General features: G+C 36.4%; 2 protein-coding genes across 8 annotated transcripts; one reads left to right on the top strand and one right to left on the bottom strand.

Moving 5' to 3' along the window:
* Positions 1–1,940: 1,940 nt before the first annotated feature.
* On the bottom strand, positions 1,941–3,719 carry LOC123868348 (39S ribosomal protein L52, mitochondrial). Its single transcript, XM_045910835.1, has 3 exons — positions 3,527–3,719; positions 2,905–3,053; positions 1,941–2,206 (listed from the first exon to the last, which is right to left on the bottom strand). The coding sequence occupies exons 1-3, from the start codon at positions 3,567–3,569 to the stop codon at positions 2,021–2,023; spliced, it is 378 nt and encodes a 125-aa protein (XP_045766791.1). The 5' UTR covers positions 3,570–3,719; the 3' UTR covers positions 1,941–2,020.
* A 489-nt stretch (positions 3,720–4,208) lies between these two features.
* On the top strand, positions 4,209–21,223 carry LOC123868345 (protein lifeguard 1-like). 7 transcript variants are annotated; one of them, XM_045910827.1, is made up of 8 exons: positions 4,209–4,381; positions 5,322–5,368; positions 12,830–13,005; positions 14,113–14,214; positions 14,618–14,724; positions 15,303–15,462; positions 16,118–16,247; positions 16,638–21,223. In XM_045910827.1, exons 2-8 carry the CDS (start codon positions 5,338–5,340, stop codon positions 16,865–16,867), a joined length of 936 nt encoding a protein of 311 aa, XP_045766783.1. In that variant the 5' UTR covers positions 4,209–4,381; positions 5,322–5,337; the 3' UTR covers positions 16,868–21,223. The 7 variants fall into 7 exon arrangements, with proteins under 7 accessions (XP_045766783.1, XP_045766788.1, XP_045766785.1 ...); XM_045910832.1 differs by lacking the exon at positions 5,322–5,368 and adding an exon at positions 5,183–5,270 and having other exon boundaries at positions 4,210–4,381; XM_045910829.1 differs by lacking the exons at positions 4,209–4,381; positions 5,322–5,368 and adding exons at positions 11,313–11,421; positions 12,094–12,271.
* The last annotated feature ends 586 nt before the right edge of the window (positions 21,224–21,809 follow it).

Here is a 21,809-nt window from a genome sequence, read left to right as displayed (position 1 = left end):
TTTGGTACGGTCGAGCACACAGCCACAGCTCCCGTACATCATCATCATCAGCCTGTGGACGTCCTCTGTTGAACATAGACGCTTAATTATTAGCAGGGCAGGGCAACGACGTGCGAGCTATTTTGGACATACCTACTTACAATTAAAGGGCTACTTTTTATCCCAGAAAATTAAACAGTTCCCAAAAATGATAGAAAGTGTGTCTGTCTGTCTGCTACCCGTTCCACGGGATTCGTAAAAACCCATCCGCTTAACCGATTTGTATGTTTGGTACCGAGATAGCTTGCGTCCCTGTAATTGACATACGCATTTTATCCCGGAAAATCAAACAGTGCCCAACAAAGATCCCGATCTTTAAAAATATAAATCCACGCGGACGAAGTCGCGGGCATCCTCTAGTTATTAATAATATAATTAGTTTAATTATACATTAATCACAATTATTTCCTTTACTAGCCCCCAGTTGAAATGGTGGTGAAACGAGAATCCATCAATGATAAAAAGGTTGCCTTTGTAAATTTTCACGACCCTTTTTCCTGAATGCTTCAACAATAGCGCTGTACGCTTCGCTTCGCTGGTCTTCACACTTCATTAGCAGTGGACGGGAAGCGACGTGCGGGCTATTTTAGACACAATGAAATGGCTATTATAAAGGTATCAGTTTAGGAGATAATAATTCTATTGTATGCAATTTTGGATAATAAATGGTAACACCATTATTTTTAACCCCCGACCCAAAAAGAGGGGTGTTATAAGTTTAACGTGTGTATCTGTGTATCTGTCCGTGGCATCGTAGCGCCTAAACGAATGAACCGATTTTAATTAACTTTTTTTTGTTTGAAAGGTGGCTTGATCGAGAGTGTTCTTAGCTATAATCCAAAAAAATTGCTTCAGCCGTTTAAAAGTTATCAGCTCTTTGCTAGTTTTCTTGTAGAAAAGAAGGTTAGATAACCGTTAGGTTCATAATATTATGTCGATTGACAAATGTCAAGCTGTCAAGATGGACGTTACCTAGATACATAAATATTTATTTGAAAATGATGTTTTGGAAAACTCAGATACTTTGGTCTTTGGATCGTAGGCGCGGAATAGTCCAAGAAAATCGGTTCAGCCGTTTGAAATTTATCAGGTCTTTTCTCCACCTCCACTTGTCGGGGGTGTTATAAATTTTTAATTTACACTTGTGTAACTTTAACATAAAATTGACAAAATATTGGACATAATAATATTGTGCCCACACAATAAACTTGAAGATCTAGCGCAATGCTAATAGAGAGAAAGCCTGGGAGGGCCAGACCTTAGTTATTTTATAAAAGCTGAAAGTTTGTGTTATCCTCAACACTACAGACAGACAGCCTTAAACTTAAACAATTTCTTAAAGGAAGTCTGGCATGAGTTGCCACAACTCTTAAGACGTGTTTGGCAATCCATGATGTAATTACTAATACTATTCCGAAGAAAATATTTAAAAAAATACACTATACTTTGATCTAAGATTTTTCACACCTTTGTCACCTGTTATCTCCCAAAGCCAACATGATCCAAACTTCATAATTGCTCATCATTCCTCCCTGTGTTGGGAACAACACGCAGAGAAACTTTCAGCTTTTATAAAGTAACGAAGGTAAGCACTGTGGTTTTATAAGTGAGGTTCTGGGTTTGGTTCCTGGCAGAGGATGCATTGGATTCGCCAAGCGTTCGAGCATTCTGCGAAGATGGAAACCGCCATCTGACTATTTCATACAATTTTCCAATACTAAGTTGTTGTTGATAAAGGGTAACTTATTTGATTAGTTAGCAACATCCCTATTACAATTCAGGTATCTTTAAAACAAGAGTGAGTACACATCTAGGCACACAAATCCCATCTTAGGTCACATCATCACTTCCCATTAGGGGTGATTGTGGTCAAGCATTCGCTTGAATTTAATAAAAGTAGCCTCTAATCAAATCTTTATTCTATAACTAACAAAATTACACTTATTATTTTTACTTAACGATTAACAATTAACTAAATAAATTATTTTTTCTGCAATAATGCATTCCCTTTAGGTTTCAACCGGTTGTTAATGATATCCTGTCTCTCTTGCTCCTTAGCTTGCACCATATCTTGGTGTCTCCTTTTAGCAAAGTCCACTTCTGAACATAATGTGACAATTTGATTCGCAAATTCTTGCTGCTTGAGCATTCTCTTCTTTTGCTTTTGCTGGAATCAAATAAAACAAACTCGTTAACATAATATATTTTTGTATAGTGATGGTCCATTTCAATGTGGCAAACAATCACAGAAAGCGAATTTTCGCACTTACACCTGTGAAATCACTGTAAAAAAAAAATAAGTTTCACAAAATGAAAATGATTTCAAAATAGCAATAATGCCCATCTCTGGGTTTTAGTATTAAGCCAGTCTGTCCTACATATTGTTTCAGCCTTGTTAGATTGGTGGTAAACTTTCATTGTAGATGATGAGGTACCAGGTTCTACTTCTAGAAACAGAAGGATTTTTCATTCAAATAAACTTTTGCAAGTGCTTTTGGTATTATCTACCATTGGTTTGAAATGCCTTTCCAACTGAGAATATCCAGCAAAAAACTCAATGGTGGCTCTTTTCAAACAACATAATTTAAAGTAATTGCAGTCCCTTGTATAGAGTGAGCTATAAGACAAATCCATGCTATTTCATCATTTAATAATCTGTGATTGAATAATCAAGCTAGCTTTTGCCTATGACTTTGGCTGCAATAGGTACATTTATAATTTATAGCCTATATCACTCGAAGATAATGTAGTTATCTGTCAGTAAAAGAATTTTTGAAATCAGATGAGTAGTTTTGGAGATTACCTCCTATATCCAAACTTACAAACTACATTTTCATATTAGTGTAGATGATAAAATCAACATACAAGTAAAGGAGTGGGTCTTCCATCCAAGAAGGTGTAATCAGGTCCATCTGTCAATACCCCCTCAGCATTGCGGTTGGCCGACAGTCCTTTGGAGACTCTCCATTGCTTCATATGTGACACTGTAGTGCAGGTGAACGAGCGCCTTAGAACTGAAATTTGAAATGCCTCCTTTTATAAGCTGGCTGATGGCTATTATGCTTATACTTTGTGTGAAAATGAGCCAGCTATTCTGTAATCTGTTACCTCATCGCCTTTTGCATCGGTTGCCTCATCGATTCTATTGAATATCAAACTTCAGGCAATTTTATTCAAATCCATACTTTTACTAATATTATAAATGCGAAAGTGTGTCTGTCTGTCTCTCTGTCTGTCTGTCTGTCTGCTACGTTTTCACGGTCCAACCGTTGAACCGATTTGAATGAAATTTGGTACAGACATGAGATACATCCCGGGGAAGGACATAGGCTACTTTTTATCCCGGAAAATCAAAGAGTTCCTACAGGATTTTAAAAAACCAAAATTCACGCGGGCGAAGCCGCGGGCATCCTCTAGTAAGTATTAAATTGAATTATAAATTGGGATATTTTTTGTTACTTAGTTGAAAACAAAGTTATTCACTTACCAGTATATCTAGAGAAAGTAAGAGTTTTCACAAATCCACTCATTTCAAACTAAGTACAAAAATTTTACAATAGTTTCATTCGATTACAATTTAGTACCTAATACCTATTTTATTATTTTACTTTTCGATTTGTATTTTGAAAAATAAAATTTTGATTTTTGAGGTTATTTGTAGAACTTTGACATTGACATCTGTTAACAATTGAAATTTATCATAGATTATAGACACATAATTTTGTAGAATTCTGTAGAAACTAACATGACAGAAAACATTGCAGGCAGAAAACATGAAGAAAACACTTGTGAATTTTTGGTACCTAATAATAATAATTATTATCATTTATTTTTCAGTCATAATGACTGGTTTTGTGGTGTTTTGTTTTGTCAACTAACCATAGTGAACTTTGAGTTATCTGTAGAGCTATTGTATATGATCTACGCATAGTATTGCCATCAGTTGATTTTCTACTTATATTCAGGCAACGTCGTCTAAGGAAAATCTAGGGGAGAAGCTTAATGGGGAGAAGGGATATAACAGGTCCTTTTTCACAAAACAATTTTAACGCCTTTCCAAAAGGTACCCAAAAAGAATAGAATTTAAGTATATGAGGGTTTAGGGAGTGCCGTGATATTTAAAATAGAATTTAAAAAAAAATGATAAATAGAATTATGTGATAGCAACCCCGTTAGTCAATTGTGATTTGTGAATGTGTCTCATATCCACGATTTGTCAATAATTTTGTGTGAGTGAGTTCATTTTTGTGCTTGGAAAAACTTCGAAGAAACGCTAAAAATAGCAGTGTTTCTAGGTGATTTGCAAGTTTTTCTCTGATTTCTTCATTTACCAACAAAGAACGTAAGTAGAATAAATGGAAAAGCCTCTTCGATAAGAAAACAGATCGATAAATACATAGTTGTTGCGCCATTTCGGAAATCTAGCACTTTCTAGAGAAAACTCTCAACATTCAACTGAACATTCATGATTAAATTTGTTTATATAGCTAGTGATTTAATATTTTTTTAGTTGCTCTATTGTTCAAAGCATGTTTCTTTTCTGATGTTTTACAAAGTATTGTAATCGAAATATTTGTTATTGCATCATAATATCTTGTAAAATACGACGGTAAATCAATCAATATCTTCTAGTAAAAACGTCCATACTAAATTTTAAAAAACGTGTTTCTTGCGTAGGGCTTTAGGGTATTTCCTCTGGCGATAGAGTGATTGTGTGACTCTCTCTCTTGTATATTTACTATTTCCCTTCCTTACAAACCCAATATTATACTTAAATATTATGAGTCAGTAAGTAAATATTATTAGCTAGGTAATTAAAAATTATTATTTTGTAACTACTTTTCAAATGCAAGGACACATACGTCATCTTTTATTGAAATTGTAATATAAACTGTAAAGAACATAGTTGCAATCTACATTGGTCTAAGTATATAATGTTTTGTTTGTAATAAGCCAGGGAATACAGAATATTAAGACTCAATTACATTTTTTAGAAAAGGCATGTCCATAATACCCATTATGAAAGTACAATGAAAGTAGCATAAAACTAAGTGATATACATTCTCAAAACATTGATTACAGTAAAAAGAATTAATTATTACCAATATCAACAAATAAAATTTAACCCTATTAATTTTTCCAGTTAATTCTCCCACCGTGTAAGTGAAATTTCATCAAAACGGCTTCAGAAAAGTTAAACCCGTCGGAGCAGAAAAACTACGACACAATGTGTATGTATACCTTTAATTCCTTTTTTACTTAATTTTTCTTCTTTTTTGCAGTCTGTGACTTTGGACAATGTGGCAGAGCCCTGGAGTCTATCCCGGAGGTTTTATATTTTGCATAGATATTTGAATGTTGTGCACCCTATGTCATCATTGTCCAAAAGTTGTTTTTTTTTATATTGTTGCTGTGTAATATAATGCTACTTCCTTACTGTGCTAGAAACTTGAGAAGCATTTGCATGTGCTAATAACATGGCGCAATGCAAACCGTCAGAGTGGAATGGGCAGCATTTATTTTGATATTAATTCAAAGTAAGCTTTATTTAGCTAACCTGTATTCTGCCATAGTAATTGTAGTAAGTCAGAAGGACTAGATTTCAACATGGGGTTCCTCTGGTGCTGAAAATGTTCACAGGTGGCATTAATTAAGAAAATTTAATAAAAGTAATTTAAAAAAACGAAAAATCTGGAACAGCCATGATTAACATTATACCAACCATAGCTCATAAAGACTGGCTTCTTTCTACTCTGTGGGTATGCATCAGCCCTAAAAACTGTTCGCCTTGAAAAGTTAAAACAAGGCTATCCCTTTCCTAAGAGTATGTTGTAAAAAGATGAGCACAATTTTTAAACCTGTCAATTTAATTCATCAAAGATTGTCCTAGGATTGTACCATTATGTCTGTTTATTTAAAAACATGATAAACATCTAAACATTTATCTACACAGGCACACACTGTTAAACATGCATAAGCAAACATCTTTCAATGAGTTTATAGTATACTTTTATTAGAACAAACTCACCTGAACACTTCTGCTATTCACCAATCACCAATTTATTATTATTTTGACATTTCTCACTGTGCTAGCAATCTAGCATGCTACTCTCACACCTGGATAAAATGAAACTTTAACTGCATAAAATGAGGAATAGTATAATAAAAATTCCAGCTTGGGATTTTGGGTAAAAGCCAGGCATTACTTTGCAGAAGTCCAGGGTATACAACAAACCATAAGCTTAATTTGCTACAATCTGCTGGTGCTAGGCCATAGATCAAGTTTACTGTCAAGTTTGCATGATATCAGGCAAACTTGAAGCCATACACAGTCAAGTATGCATGCTGTCATGCAAACTTGACCAATAAACTTGACTGTGTATGGCTAGCAAACAGACATCTGTAGCGTACAACATGCAGCATTAGATATACACCCACTGCCCTCCCACTGCTAAAGATGCAGGAAAGGCAAGCAAGTAAGATAATCACCAACATGTAACACCACACAAACAGTCCAAACATAAAAAGGCTTTGAGTGCATGGATCATAGCAAATTAAGCTTATGGTTTCTTGTCCAGTTTCAAAGTTGTAATTGGCTTTATGATGCAACTGCATTTTAGCCAACAACAACAGCCACAAGCTACAAGAGAGGGTCAGCCAATCAGAGATGATTGCAAACATCACATTGTAGATATCAAACATGAAAAATACAAGGATTTAACTAGGGGTGTCAAAAGCTAATAAAATAACACAAATGATGCAGTGTTTATCAGAACTTTTGGGTATTGAGGCTTATTTAATACTAGACAATGAAATATTTAATACTAGACGATGCCCGCGAATCTAAGTCCTCGTGGAATTAGATTTCAAAATTCCCATGGGAACCCTTGTGTCTCAGGGATGCAAGCTAACTCTGTACCAAACTTCCATTTGATTGAGCGGTGAAAAGGTAACAGGCAGACACCTTCGGATTCACAATATTATTATAGATTTCTCATTGTTTGTTCTTTACAACCCTAATAAACTTGCCTGCAATTATTTCAACTCATATTGGTTTTTCAATTTTGAACTTTATCATAAAGATGACTAAGTGCAATATGCAAGTTCAGTGCAAATCGCTCTAATGCCATCCACCTACACTAATTGTATTGACCCTGGAAATGAGTTTTATAATCTCGTTAGGAAATCGTAAACATTACCCTCAATGAGCAAATATGTGGTCTCTAACTCTAACATCATCTCACCTTCATCATCATCAATATGCATCCCACTTCTGGACATACAGTTCTTACATAATATAGGCTTCTTAAATCGTCGTTAATCGATAGACGTCCACAATCCACTGCTGGACAAAGGTCTTTTTATAGGTACTTCCACTCGTCACGTTCTTGCGCCGCCTGCATCCAACGGCTCCCTGCGATTTGTTTGATATTGATTGTTGTCTACCTAGTAGGGGGTCTTCCAACGCTGTGCTTTCCGGTGCGAGGTCGCCATTCTACCATCTTGGGACCCTAACGTCTATCGGCTTTTTGAACTACGTGCCCTGCCCAATGCCACTTGAGCTTAGCAACCCATTGAACTGTTGGCTAATCTGATTCTCCTATGGATCTCCTCATTTCTGATTTGATCACGTAGACATGTAGGCGTGGAAATCCCTACAAGAGACCTCTGTCCAGCTGTGGACGTATATTGGTTGATAATGATGATGATATTGACAAATACCTATTAGGGTAACATTTTTGTAAGCGGGATTTCCCGAGTTCACGATATGAATATGAATCATTCATTGTTGTTATACATTTATTTTACTAATAATGATAAGAGGCACAAAACTGACCCAACAAGTTGCCTACAAGTTTAAAATAAACATCAGGAAAACTGATAACAGAAGCTTGTTATCAAGTTTCGATTTTTTTTTGCTTCAATTTAAGTTTCAATAAAAAGGAGACAAAATACCAGCGGTGTAACGCTGTCTCGTTTTAACCGTATCTTAAGTCTGAGGAAAGGTGTGATGATTTGTTCCACAGTTTTCATTGGCCAAGTTGAGCTGGTCTTGGTTGGCAAATGCTTAGATTTTATGTGATACTCTATATTGTGTGTCTGTCAGTCTGTCTGCTAGCTTTTCACGCCCCAACAGATTGACCGATTTTGATGAAAGGTACAGAGTTAGCTTACATCCCGGGGACGGACATAGGCTACTTTTTATCCCGGAAAATCAAAGAGTTCCCACGGGATTCTTAAAGGTCCATCCGTTTAACCGATATGGGTACAGAGGTAGCTTGCGTGCCGGAAATATACATAGTCAACTTTTTATCCCGGAAAATTAAATAGTTCTCACGGGATCATAAAAAATTTAAATTCACGCGGACGAAGTTGCTGGCATCATCTAGTAAGTTATAATCTCATTTGAAAGTAAACAAAGTTATAAAAAAAACGGTAATTAGATATTTTATCTGTTTTTCAATGCATCGCTGTTCGCCGTTGGCAGACAGTCAAGGATGCATCGATTTTCAATAATTTATATGTATCTACTTACATAATATATTAATGTGAATGTTACATTTTAATTTCGGAGGGATCACCAAACTTCGCCATTAATTTCACCTTGTCTGTCTGCCCGTCCGTCTGTCCTAGATATCAGTTGCTAAAGGTACGTAAAAATATTACTCCCTTTTCTTAATGCTTGAGTATTGATTTTTATGTATATTTCCTGAGTATCATAGTATAAAAATTACGACTCAGACTATAAGTAAGATAAACTATGTTATTTTTAGTCTGGAGGAAATTAGTAATTATCGCCGACTGGAGTCTGGAAGTGTCTGGCAGTATTGTAATTAATTATATTAATTACAATATTATAATACTAGCTGATGCCCGCAGCTTCGCCCGCGTGGATTGGTCAGATCCCCTGCAGCATCAGGATTGAGGAGTTGGACTCCAAATTTTTTATGAAATAATGTCGCCAAGTTCCTCTATCGATTAAAACAAAAATTACGCAAATCGGTTCAGAAATCTCGGAGATTTCGCTGTACATAGGTTGAAAAACACAACTCCCTTTTTGAAAGTTGGTTAAAAAAGTAGCCTATGTTACTCCCTGGTCAATCCTCTACTTATCTGTGAAAACCCCGTCAAAATCGGTTCAGCCGTTCCGAAGATTAGCCTTTTCAAACAGACAGACAGACAGACAGACAAAAATTTTAAAAACGTGTGATTCAGTGTTGGTATCGTTCAAATAACCATATGAGCTTAATATGAGGTAGTTATTTCGAAATTACAGACAGACACTCCTATTTTATTTATTAGTATAGATTCTGTACAATATATGTATATGAAAATCAGCACTCAGACTTTAAGAAAAGTGAGTAATTTTTTTTTAATAGGTACTTTCAGTAGCTGATACCTATTAATTGGCCCACGGTTCAAGCTAGGAGATATGCGTATGTTAACAGCGTACCACTACTATTTTTTTTTTTTTTAAAGAATATTAGCCATGTTAAATGACTAATATTCCCCCTTTCCTCTCCAACTAAGCGTCAGGCTTGTGCTAGGAGTAGGTACGACAATAGTGCAACGGGCGGGGTTTGAACCGTCGACCTTTCGGTTTTCAGTCCACTCCTTTACCGGTTGAGCTATTGAGGCTATCTACTATCCCACACATTTTGTTTCTCAGAAAATAAGGAAGGTCTGGCGGCAGTGGGAACTTGCTCTATAAAATCTATCTCAATGATATTTTGGTCGCCAACAAAGATTTTTAAGTAGGTAGGTATATTTTACCGCCAAAAGAATACCTAAACCTTAAAATATCTGAAACACTTATAAAGCATTTTCTATTTTTCACACACATCGCTATCGATTACCTCATGCTGGCATGACTCAGCATACAATTCTAAATCGGCACACATTATTATATGTACCTACTTTCTAGTATTTTCACAGTGATGCAAGATGAAAAGCAATTTGTTTGTAAATCTTCAGCCCTAATAAAAAAAACCTCTTCGTAAACGTTACAATCATAACTCTTATCCAGTCAAAACTACTATACGCAAACAACTATAGTAATAGACTTAAGTAATTTTGACTGAAATAGCCTGCTTCCATCTTAGATTACATCATCAGTCATCACTTACCACCAGGTGAGATTGCAGTTAAGGACTAACTTGTATCCGAATGAAATGAAATAAACTCCGTATCCTTGGCATAGTCTAGTAGTAGTCAGCGAAAAGAGAGCCACATTATTATCCCAAGAACATCACTATCATTATCTAGTTAATGGATATGGTTCACAAGCTTAGCAATGAGGAATTTGATGCAGACGGTCAACAGATCCATCCTCTCAGTTTCTCGCCTCATGTTTCCTATAAAGATGGTTTTAGCCATTACATGTACAGTTTAGAATAGGGTATTCACCTACAATGGCTTCGTGAAACTCGGCCATTTGGCTCTTATTCCTTACAAATGGGGGCATAACACTTACTTTCAGTATTTACAGAATACAGACGATCCAATTTGACTGACGGTGAGGTGGCCTAGTTACTCACTAGTGTGGTGTACAACAGCATAATTTCGAATTTCGAAACCTTACATAAAAAGTCTAGGTGATACCCCCGCGAATTCGTCCGCGTGGATGTAGGTTTTTATCCCGCAGGAATTCTTTCGAGTTGCCGGGATGAAAATATGTGTTGAGTCAGGGTATAAGCTATTCCAATCCAAATGGCCAAATCCGCCCAGTATTTTTTGCGTATAAGAGTAATAAACATACACACACATAAGCCCCCGTACTTACACATATACATGGATATAAACTTTGGCTTTTTAATATTATATTTCTAGTATTATATCCTCCTTCCCTCAATTTTGCGCATTATGCTGGCCTGAACTGTCCCAGATAACTGAACTGACCTTTCTGTGTGACACTCTTTCAGTATTTGAACTGAAACTCTAAACTGAACTGTTGATTATCACAACTTTGCTAACTAATCGAGACATCCAATTTGGGTCGGGCCCAACCATCCAACAAGATACCAACCACGTTGGTTTGTGTGTTAGTATCTATCTACAACTGTTGGATCCGCTCAAGTCTCAACTCTGTTCCCAGTACGCATGTGTGGCGTAAACATTCCTATTTCCGTATACGGGAATTTAGCTCTTAACACAATCGGATTAACACTATAATCGCGAACAACATATATTTATACGGTCGTCTTACATTCTATACATTTTTTTCAAGTTCTTATGAGATAGGTACGCCGTACGACTTTTTCATTCAGCTCAGTTTTTGCGTTGGCACATCTCGCCACGGTTGTGGGTCGGTTTTTCATAATAGGAGTGCAGTGTTAATTCGTGACTCGTTCATATATTAGTGCTGTTCGAGGTCACAGACGGGTATAATTCGTTGCGGAAAAAATAGAAAAAAATCTTTTTAATATTGCTATTGTTGTTTCTTGAGAAGATATTTGCTACCAATTTTAATAGAAACAAAGATATCCTAAATATTATCCCGGTATTAATATCAGGGTATCCTTTTACGAGCGATTGCTATACTGTGAATCTCGTGGATAGTACAACTTAAAACCGGCGACATGCTGGCGGCCCAGGCACGCGACGCGAAACCGGCACTAAACAGTCAAACTCCTGATTTATTACCTTATGCTTTATAGCACAAATAAAGGAAAAATCCGAAAATCGGGACTGTGGTTACATCACAAAAAAAATTATAATGTGTTCATGAACAAATAATAATAATTAGTATTTTCAGTTCATAAGATATCTAGCTAGGTATACCAAGTAGGGTATCATATGAAAGGGCTTTACCTCTACATTCTAAAACAGATTTTTATTTATTTTTAAGCATTATAGTTTTTGATTTATCGCGCAAAATGTCGAAAAAAATATCCGAGTACGGAACCCTCGATACGCGAGTCTAGCTCGCACTTGGCTGGTTTTTTTCTTTGGTCACTAATAGATCGGATACGTCTACTATGTACCTTCCCACTTAATTTTTCTGACCAAGACAGCACTATATTTTGAACGTGAGCTCATTCATCCAATTAAAAGGTGTTTTGGTGAATTTAGTGATTTTTTAAGTCAGAGTGAAGGATATAATAAATTTTCAACATAAAATCAACCGTAAATATAACAAATATAACACAGTGTCGATAATTGTTTACGTGCAAATGATATGAGGCCTTCGTCATATTTATAACCTCCAACAGTACGATGGCTGAGAACAAAGGTATAATAAAGTTTTTTTATATGTGTTGTATGCCCATTGTGTCTTGACCTACGGGCTACGAGTATAACTAGCATTCAGCGGTCACTCCTCAACGCTAGTTAGTTGTTGACTATTGATCATTCCGTGTTTTTCACCGTTTCATCGAATTTATGCAGTTATGCCTCTGATTTCCAAAATGATCTTATACTGTTTTTTATACCACTTTCAGTCGTGTTTCGATTGATAATGGTACAAATGTGCAGTGGATGTTACGCATTCATCCGAATTGAATCCGTGAAATTACGGATATAAAAATCTCGGACCGAATTCGGATATTGCTTACCTACTAATCCGATCTCTGATCCAACTCCAAGCTATTCAGTGGGACATCTTTGACATCTCTACGTGATATATCCGGTTTGAATCCGAGGGACATCTGAGATATTCTCACGGATGACGGAAGTTGGATCTAGTGCGTAAGCTACCATACAAATAGTTCTATGACTACTTCGGAACGTATTTTTATGGACTCGAATCGGATGAACTATCAAAATAATAACTATCTCATCATTATTACAGATCAATCGCAAGGTGGCGGCTATCCACAGGCCGGTTATCCCCAAGGAGGTTATCCTCCTCAAGGCGGCTATCCTCCTCAGGGAGGTTACCCTCCTCCAGGCGGCTATCCTCAGGGAGGGTATGCACCACCACCGCAACCTGGATTCCAGCCTGCTGGATATGGAGAGGGCTATGGAGTAAGTTCTCATTTCAATCATAACCAATCAGAGGTTTGGGCTTAATTAAACTCATACTCCTTCCAAGTTAGCCCGCTTCCATCTTAGACTGCATCATCACTTACCACCAGGTGAGATCGCACTTCGCAGTCAAGGACTAACTTGTATCAGAATTTTGGACTCGCACAGGTAGGGCTCCATGCCATTGTACAAGAAATAACACTTTTTTAATTTTATTAATTTTCATGGCGAACAATTTGAAACCTTTATTATTTGTTGTTATAGCGGCAATAGAAATACAGGTTTTGTGAAAATTTTAATTCTCTGCCTATTACGGTTCACGAGATACAGCCCGCTGACAGACAGACAGACGGACGGACGGACAGCGGAGTAATAGGGTCCCATTGGCACTCTTCGGGTGGAACCCTAATAAAAACTCGCGCAGTTTGTGCAGGGATTAAATGTGTCTCAGTGACCATAGTACGAGTAATTACCCGTCAAACTCGCACACTCGCTCGTAGCCCAGCGACAATACTATCCCATCTCACACGCTCTCTTCTCGTTGCTCGCCAATTCATTTCTAGTTTTCAGGTCAACTCGTTTACCTCTAATTGTCAGCGGTCGGACAGAGGCCTTATTCTAGTTGGCTTTGTTATGGCATTATCTAATGTCCGTTTTATAATCGGACGGAAATCTTTTTAAATATGTATCAATTTGGCGTGGATTGGGGAGGACATGATGATCGTAAGATATTAATGACATTATGAGTGATTGCATAGTCAAGTCTTAAACTAAATCCATGCAAAAATCACCTCAAACCAAAGAACAAACATAATAATGGCGAGTCCTTTATAATGGGGAGAGCTCTGAAGAGTTGTAGGACCTCATTCCACCCTCCTTTTTCTACAACCGCACGGCACGCCGCGCAACTGAAATTACCCTATAGGTTTTTGACGGACACAACAGACGGACAGACGCACAGACAACAAAGTGAACCTACAAGGGTTCCATTTTTCCTTTTGAGGTACAGAACCCTAAAAAAATCTGCGCAGCCACATCAGCGTAACTTATAAAAGTAGTACCTACTATACCTTGATGTTCTACTAAGTATTAACTTTTCGTTTCCAGCAACCAGCATACCCTGGCCCCGGCGGCAGCCTCGGCGAGGATGCGGACGTCAAGGGCTTTGATTTCAATGAGCAGAGCATTCGGAAGTCTTTCATCCGAAAGGTGAGATCCCTTTCACTTTTTCTTGACATCTATACTAATATTATAAAGAAGAAACCATTGTATTTTTGTATGTTTGTATTGAATAGGCTCAAAAACTACTGGACCGATTTCAAAATTTCTTTTACCATTACTTAGAGGGATTCTTCCGAATCCGTATAGGCTATATTTTATCCCGGAAAATAGAAATGTCCACCCGTGCGAAGCCGGGGCGGGTCGCTAGTTAAAAATAAAAGTTAATTGTGTACTAAGAGTGGAAAATTGAAATTATAATACCTGAGCTGCAGGCGAGGTTTTTAAATAACACCAAGTTTTTTTTACCGGGCCTTGTACTAATAATAATATATATATATATATATATATATATTTTGCCTGGCCTTATAACATTTGTTATGATTGGTCGCAGGTGTACTCCATCCTGATGTGCCAGCTGCTGGTGACGATGGCCTTCATCACTCTGTTCGTGTATCACCAACCCACCAAGCTCTGGGTCCGCACCCACACCTATTTATTGTGAGTATTCATCATCATCAAATCAAATTGATCTGGTCAAAGCTGAAGATTGATTGCTACATGCATAACATTGGCTTAGTCAAATAGCCAGTTATGTCTTTATTACAGTTCTATAATCGCATTTACAGCTAGGTTACTCGCTATATTCACACAGACTAAAAGTTAACGTTAGATGCGGTCGCTGTGGGGGAGCCTTAAAAAGTCACCGGTGGCTCGCCAGGTAGAAGCCGCTGGAGCTGGCTGAAACGAACCGAAGCTATGATGCGACCAACACCTACAGGGTCCTGCTCGTCCCCACCACCACACGTCTGCCCGAATTCCCACGAGCCGACGACCTTAATATACCTAAGAAATTCGGTTCACGATTGCCTACCCGCGCGTCTCCTCTTCCGTTCTTGTAACAGTTCATTCAACTTCGGCGTTTGTTAAAATCCTTCAGCTTCGTCCAAACTTTGGCCTATTTTGGCCGAAGCCAAAGCCGTGGTCGAACACTACTGATAGGGCATAGGATCTAACAATAATGCTTTTAGAATGCGTAACTTGCGGCAGCTGTGTTAACTGTGGAGTTTGGTTTGCAGCTGGATCGCCTTCGTCATAGTGTTCGTCTGCCTGATCGCGATGGCGTGCTGCGAGAGCGTGCGGCGCCAGGCTCCCATGAATTTCATCTTCCTCGGCATCTTCACCGTCGCCGAGAGCTTCATGCTCGGCGTCACCAGCAGCATGTACGATAGCGACGCGGTAAGTGATAGACACTTCTTCTACAGGTTTTTCTTCTTTGTCGTAACACTCTTGGCAGAGCGGTCGTGCTCATCGCGAAGCGACCTAACGCAGATGTTATATGACTCACGAGCATTCGCCACGTATCAAGTTCGCGCTCGTGCATTGAAGAACTATACGACATAACCCGGTGTCCCGAGTTGCTGCGTTTTATCATCCGAGGGCATTAGCATTGACTTGATTGTGGGTTCTAACTTTTTCAGAACATACATCTCATTGAGTATTGAAATTGCGACTCATTCAATTGATTCCATGTATACAGGTTGCTATTAGGACTTTAGAAAAAACGAAGACAGGTGATAGCACTGATGATGATTACTGATAAGAAATAATCCTGCATTTTTAAAACTTAGCCATGTATTGCAAATAAAACATCTGACTGACGCTAGAGGTCAACGAACTTTGTGTAGATAGGTACCGTGGAATCAATGCCGCAACGTAGGTGGGGCATTGATCCCGAGTTTTGCACGCTATACATTGTGGATTTGAAAATACTAAATCGCCAAAATGGCCAATAGCTATTGGTATTGGATTGTGCTTAGGTAGTATAATAATAGCGCTGAGTTTTCGCTAGTGTTCTAATCACACCCTGTATAACAAGCTGTTCCATCAACAGGTAATGATGGCGGTGGGTATAACGGCGGCCGTGTGCCTCGCGCTGACTCTGTTCGCGTTCCAGTCTCGATGGGACTTCACGGCCATGGGTGGAGTCTTGCTTTGCGCTACCGTCGTGCTCTTGCTGTTTGGTAAGCTATTTTTAACTGACTATTTTTGACTATTTTCAAAAAAGGAAGAGGTTCTTTCGTCAGAATCTTTTTTTTTTTTTTAATGTATGTTCCCCGATTAATCAAAGACGCCTGGACCGCTTTAGATTTTTTTTCTTTGGTTTGAATATACTTCGCAGGTGGTCCTGTATAGATTTGGTGAAGATCTGATAAATATCTTCAATCTAAGTATAGCCCAAAATTATGTACTTTGAGATGCTTAAAATTTTTACTAGATACATGCTGAAGTTACAATAATTAATATGTGTTTTGCCACTTTTAGCTACATTGAATAACTATATGTTTTGTTAATAGAGTAAGGTAGAAGTCTTACTTTGATGTTTCATCATTTAATATCCAACTTTTTTTCAGGTATTATCGCGATATTCGTACGCGGAAAGACGATGACTCTAGTCTACGCGTCTCTCGGAGCTCTGATCTTCTCTCTCTACCTGATCTACGACACTCAGCTGATGATGGGCGGCAAGCACAAGTACAGCATCTCCCCCGAGGAGTACATCTTCGCGGCTCTCAACTTGTACCTCGACGTTGTCAACATCTTCATCTACATCCTCACCATCATCGGCGCTGCGAAGGACTAATGCGTGCGGCAACCCTTATACTGTACGTTCTTCAATTTTGTTTAAATTAGGGCCAACGATAAGCGATACTAAGAAAAACTATGTACTTTAAACGTAGGGCTGGCAAGAAGCGATACTTTATTTTACAAAACTACACGAAAACCATTGTTACCTAATACGTTACCTCTACTTGCGGCATCCGTATTTCTTTGGCGCGTCCATTGCTACTGACTTACGTTGAATGATGGCATCCTCGTCTGATGCAACTGGCTCGTACTGCCAACTTCAGCGCAGGCGATGCTGCTGACTTTTGCTGCTTTGGTCAAACCTTATATAACCCGACAAGTGATGCGTTCTTGAGTGCTAGTATCTTACAGCTTATCTCGGATTCTCGGTTACATTAACCAAATAATTTATTCCCAGAGGTTGTAAGAAAAAGATGTATAGTTTTTTCTTACAATCTCTGCGAATAAATTATGGCGCCTTACAAGCCTTAGCAGTACCTTAGCGTACACCGTTAGCACAGTGCACGACAGAGGGAACCTCTAACAAAATGTCGAAGCTTCAACGTCACTGGCAGGCGTCAAATGTTCCCTCACTTTAGAAGCCCGTACAGCTGCAGCTGTCGAGGAAGTATTGTTTCAAAGACTTGCCCACCAAATCCAAGACATTAGCTGCTGACAAAACTATTCCACATAAAAGTTCTTGTTTAAAAAAAAAAACTTTTTTTGCTTTAAATGTATCGCTTTTCGAAGGCTTTAACTAAGTTTCGGTTAAATACGTGCTTGACGTGTTGTTTTGGAATGATTTATTTCTATTTTTTGTGCGGATAGTGAATTTTTTTAAATTATTATATGATTTTTTTAAATCTTAATATGTGCAAAGTAGGAAAGGTCCCTGCGAATAGTAAAATGTATCTTCGCAACTTACAGGCCTTTTCTTCTTAGGTGACTTTTTTTAGTACCAAACCACCATATTGCACTTCGCCAGTGTAAAGTAGCTGGAAGAAGGCACGATGGAGATTGGCCGGTGAAAATGTGCCAATTTTCTGAATATTGTATTTGAATAGGCTTTAAATCATATTTGTTAGTAAAATATACTATAATAAATACTATCACGATATACATCAAAGAGACAACCATTAATAGATTAAAAAAAAAATTGGGGAACTACTAATATTAGCCTACTAATATTGGACTTCTATTTAATTTTATTTGATGTAGGTATTATTTAGCATGTTTGCGTTTTGTTCATACAGAAAATGTCAATATTCATTTCGTTTTCATTCATTGTGTTTGATTACATGCGTTATAATAGGTTTAAGTATATAAAATAAATAAATAAATAAATAATATCAGTTTTCGCCTTGTGATAAAAAAAAATTATACAATTTTTTAATAACCGTAAATAAAATACAAATGTTAGCTTCTCTTACATTCCATAAAACTTTACTATTCACTGTTCCATACAGAAAAAAAAAACAATGTGATAGAATAATATTATTTATGGACTGATTAGAATAAAACACGTCAAGTGCGATCACTATTTAACCGCACCACAGACAATAAAGTGTCATTTCTAAAAAAATAACCTGATTTGAGGTAACCTTGGTGTTCAACTTTGACAGCCAACGAACAATTGAATTTGAAGGTTTCCTTTTCAATAACGGATCTATGGTTAGATTGAATATGGAGATAAAGATAAGATAAAGCGTTTATCTTATCTTTACCTCCATACGTTATCTTTCTTTAAATATTTTTGTTATCTTTTAATACTTTGTTTAGATAATAATTAGAATATGTATTTTTTCGTTTGCTGTCATAGTTACTTGAAAAGCAAAGTTATCCTAATCCTAGTTACCAGTCTTGACCTCGACTGATATTATGTTTTAAAAACTTTTCGAATACTTACTTAATACATACAAGCTTAAAACCTGATTGCATACTTACACCAATATATACAAAAAACTATTAAACTAAAATTTGCCTAAACGTAATGCTATCCATTTATAAATTAATAATAATAATTCAATCTGTGTATATGTTACTGATTGCTGACATTAATAATATTATAATCTGTAATATGTCGATAAGTTACTTAGCAACATTGTTATCTGTCAAAAATTTTATTTTATTTTTTGACAAAAAATAACAATATTGCTAAGAAACGAAAGATTACAGATAGATTGTATTATTAATTTTGGTGTATATTTTAGTCCAGTCAATTTTTCTTGTGAAATTTTCGTACATCCCATTCATCAAAAACCCTAACATTGAAATACCGTATTTTGGTTTATAGTTTTTTGTACAAAATATTTGGTTATTGTTTAAAATACATATTTTTAAATACTTGTTCGTATGTTTTAGGAGCGATTTATGGCCGAAATTGGTAATAATTGATATATCAGTTATTGTTGTTGTTATTTGTCAAAAAAGAAGATGCAATTATTGCGAAATAACAACGTTGCTAATCAACTTGATGACAGATTACGGGTAGATTGATTTATTATTATTAATTCCGGCCTGTAGCGATTAATAATTTAATTGATTTATTTTTTAATATTGATGTTATGTAATCTAAATAAAAATGTGTTTGAATCGAATAGTTATGCTTATATGAATTAAACCTATGTATATTCGAAACTTAAGATGAATTCGAATATTTAGTGACTGCTCACTGCTGCACTAAAATAACTAAGATCCTTAACTATATAACTATAATAATATTATACTGATGTACCTACGCCGTTTATTAAAAAAATATAAAATATTATAAAACCTACAGTTAGACGTGTTTTGCCCTATTTAAAAATATTATCATTTGAATGGGTAAGAGTAAGACAAAACACATTTTTAACTTTTTATAAAAAAGATATTTAGAACTTAATTTTTTCAATAGGTTTATTGGATTATTTTGAAAATATATTTTCGTCCACGATCTTTATGTATGCAATTATTCTAAATGTACATTGTATTTAACATGATATATGTATAACAGACCATAAAATTGTTCCACTCTGATTGAATGTCATTTGCACATTATATGCAGTTTTATGGTCGACTAATGTGTAAATCGTAAATGTCGTCAAAACAATTTGAGACGTGTTACATAGGCAATAGGGACGCATTTGAATTGCGCGTCTTGTGTTAATTCGGATTATAATATGAGAGTATTAAAAAATATACCTTCCTTTTCTGCAAGAAACGTTATGAGAAGGATGGCACTAGTTTATTCTTATTTAGTTTCTGTACAACCGAATTTGCACAATATAACAGTTTCAGATATTAAAATAAATTGTATTACTGTTAATTTATAACAAGCTCTAGCTCAATGCCGTAGAGTTTATTATTGCAAAATATTTTATTCGTCAGTGTGATTTATGAGATTTGTGTAGTGTCATCCTTTTCACATTGCTCTATGATGGAGAGGACGGAACTATATGCGGTTTGATTAAGAGCTGTATTTCGTCGTTGTAATTTTAAGTATTGCTAATAGATGGAGCTTGCAAACTGAGACAGCTAATATATGTAAAGATCACAGATTAGCAATACTACAGTTTGGAAACGAATCATACTACAACAAGCTATTGCTAACCTTTTGCATTGCAATGTTCAAATCACGCTATAGTTCGCATTCACGCTCAAACTCACGGACAATCGATGTCGTGCATTACAATGAAACCACGTTTTTAGACTAACAGCTGAAATTAATAACCAATATTATTCGTAATTCGTCGATAAGTTACTTAGCAACATTGTAATTTGTATAAATGGTATGGTCTTTTTTGACAAATAACGTAACGACGCTGCTATGCAACTTATCGACAGGTTACAGATAGATTGATTTAATTAATTTCAGCTTTAAGCAAGTTTTTGGAATTTGTCACAATCATACTTATGTATATGCTGCTATCTAGTTTCTGAACTGTGTGATTGCTAAACTTTGCTAAAAATTACTCAACTGTTTTGTTTACAAATTAATGTGATATTGATTTTTTTCTCTGCACAGGGTGTTAAAAAATAGCACTAAATACTGTGGGATTCAATACTTTAGTCAAGATTTGCCATATTATTAGCGGCAAATTGCGTTTAAAAAAAAAATCATTGAAATTCCAGATTTTTTCGGAACAAAACCATTTTTTCGTATTTTTTATTATTTCCAGTGAAGTGATGGTATGTCGTGCTATTTACTAGACACCCTTTATTCATATTATGTAATTTTAAAAAGAAGAGTTCAAATATGTTTTTTTTCACAAAACATGCTGTATATACTTAAGCAATGGCACATTGATTCTCAGCAAGGATCTAAAGTATTTATATTGTAAGGGTTTTGTTATGTTCAAACTTTGATTTTTATTAAAATTAACGTAATAATACCTTATTTGTGTTATTATTTAACACCGTTGTAGGCATATTATTCTAATTACTAGATACGCGCCCATTTTTTCAATTGTTGGTGTTTGTGCAATAAACCGCCTTGTTAAAGTTTTTGAAAACGCAATATTTAAGCTAGCAAACAGACAGATAGTCACACTCGCATTTATAATATAAGATGGATTATTATCCATAGCATTGCGCCAAAGAGTGTTGAAATATATTTTTCTTTCTTAATAGAAATTCAATTCTAAGAAAAGTCTTATCTTTATGCAGAAGGGCTTCCGAGACGGTCAAGCACGTAGTTTTGCTTGGTCAAGCTGCTCGGTGCGCCCGTCAAGCAGCTTGAGCCAGCAAACTACCTTTCTCATTTCTCGAACACTCCGAACGTCTCGTCAAGCTAAAATATAAAATCGCACCAATCACCGTCAAGCTTGTAAATGCTTGACTCGAGCATCAAGCCAACTTTGTAAACGTTCAAAATGCTTAGCTCCAACCAAATTCTACGTGCTTGACCGTCTCTGAAGCCCGTTACTATAAAAATACTGCTGAAACTAATCTGACACAGGACACTTACAATACTGGCTTTT

Source organism: Maniola jurtina, chromosome 9 (genome assembly GCF_905333055.1).
Source record: "Maniola jurtina chromosome 9, ilManJurt1.1, whole genome shotgun sequence".
NCBI classification, from domain to species: Eukaryota; Metazoa; Arthropoda; class Insecta; order Lepidoptera; family Nymphalidae; genus Maniola; species Maniola jurtina.
This window is presented reverse-complemented; position numbering and strand designations above follow the sequence as displayed.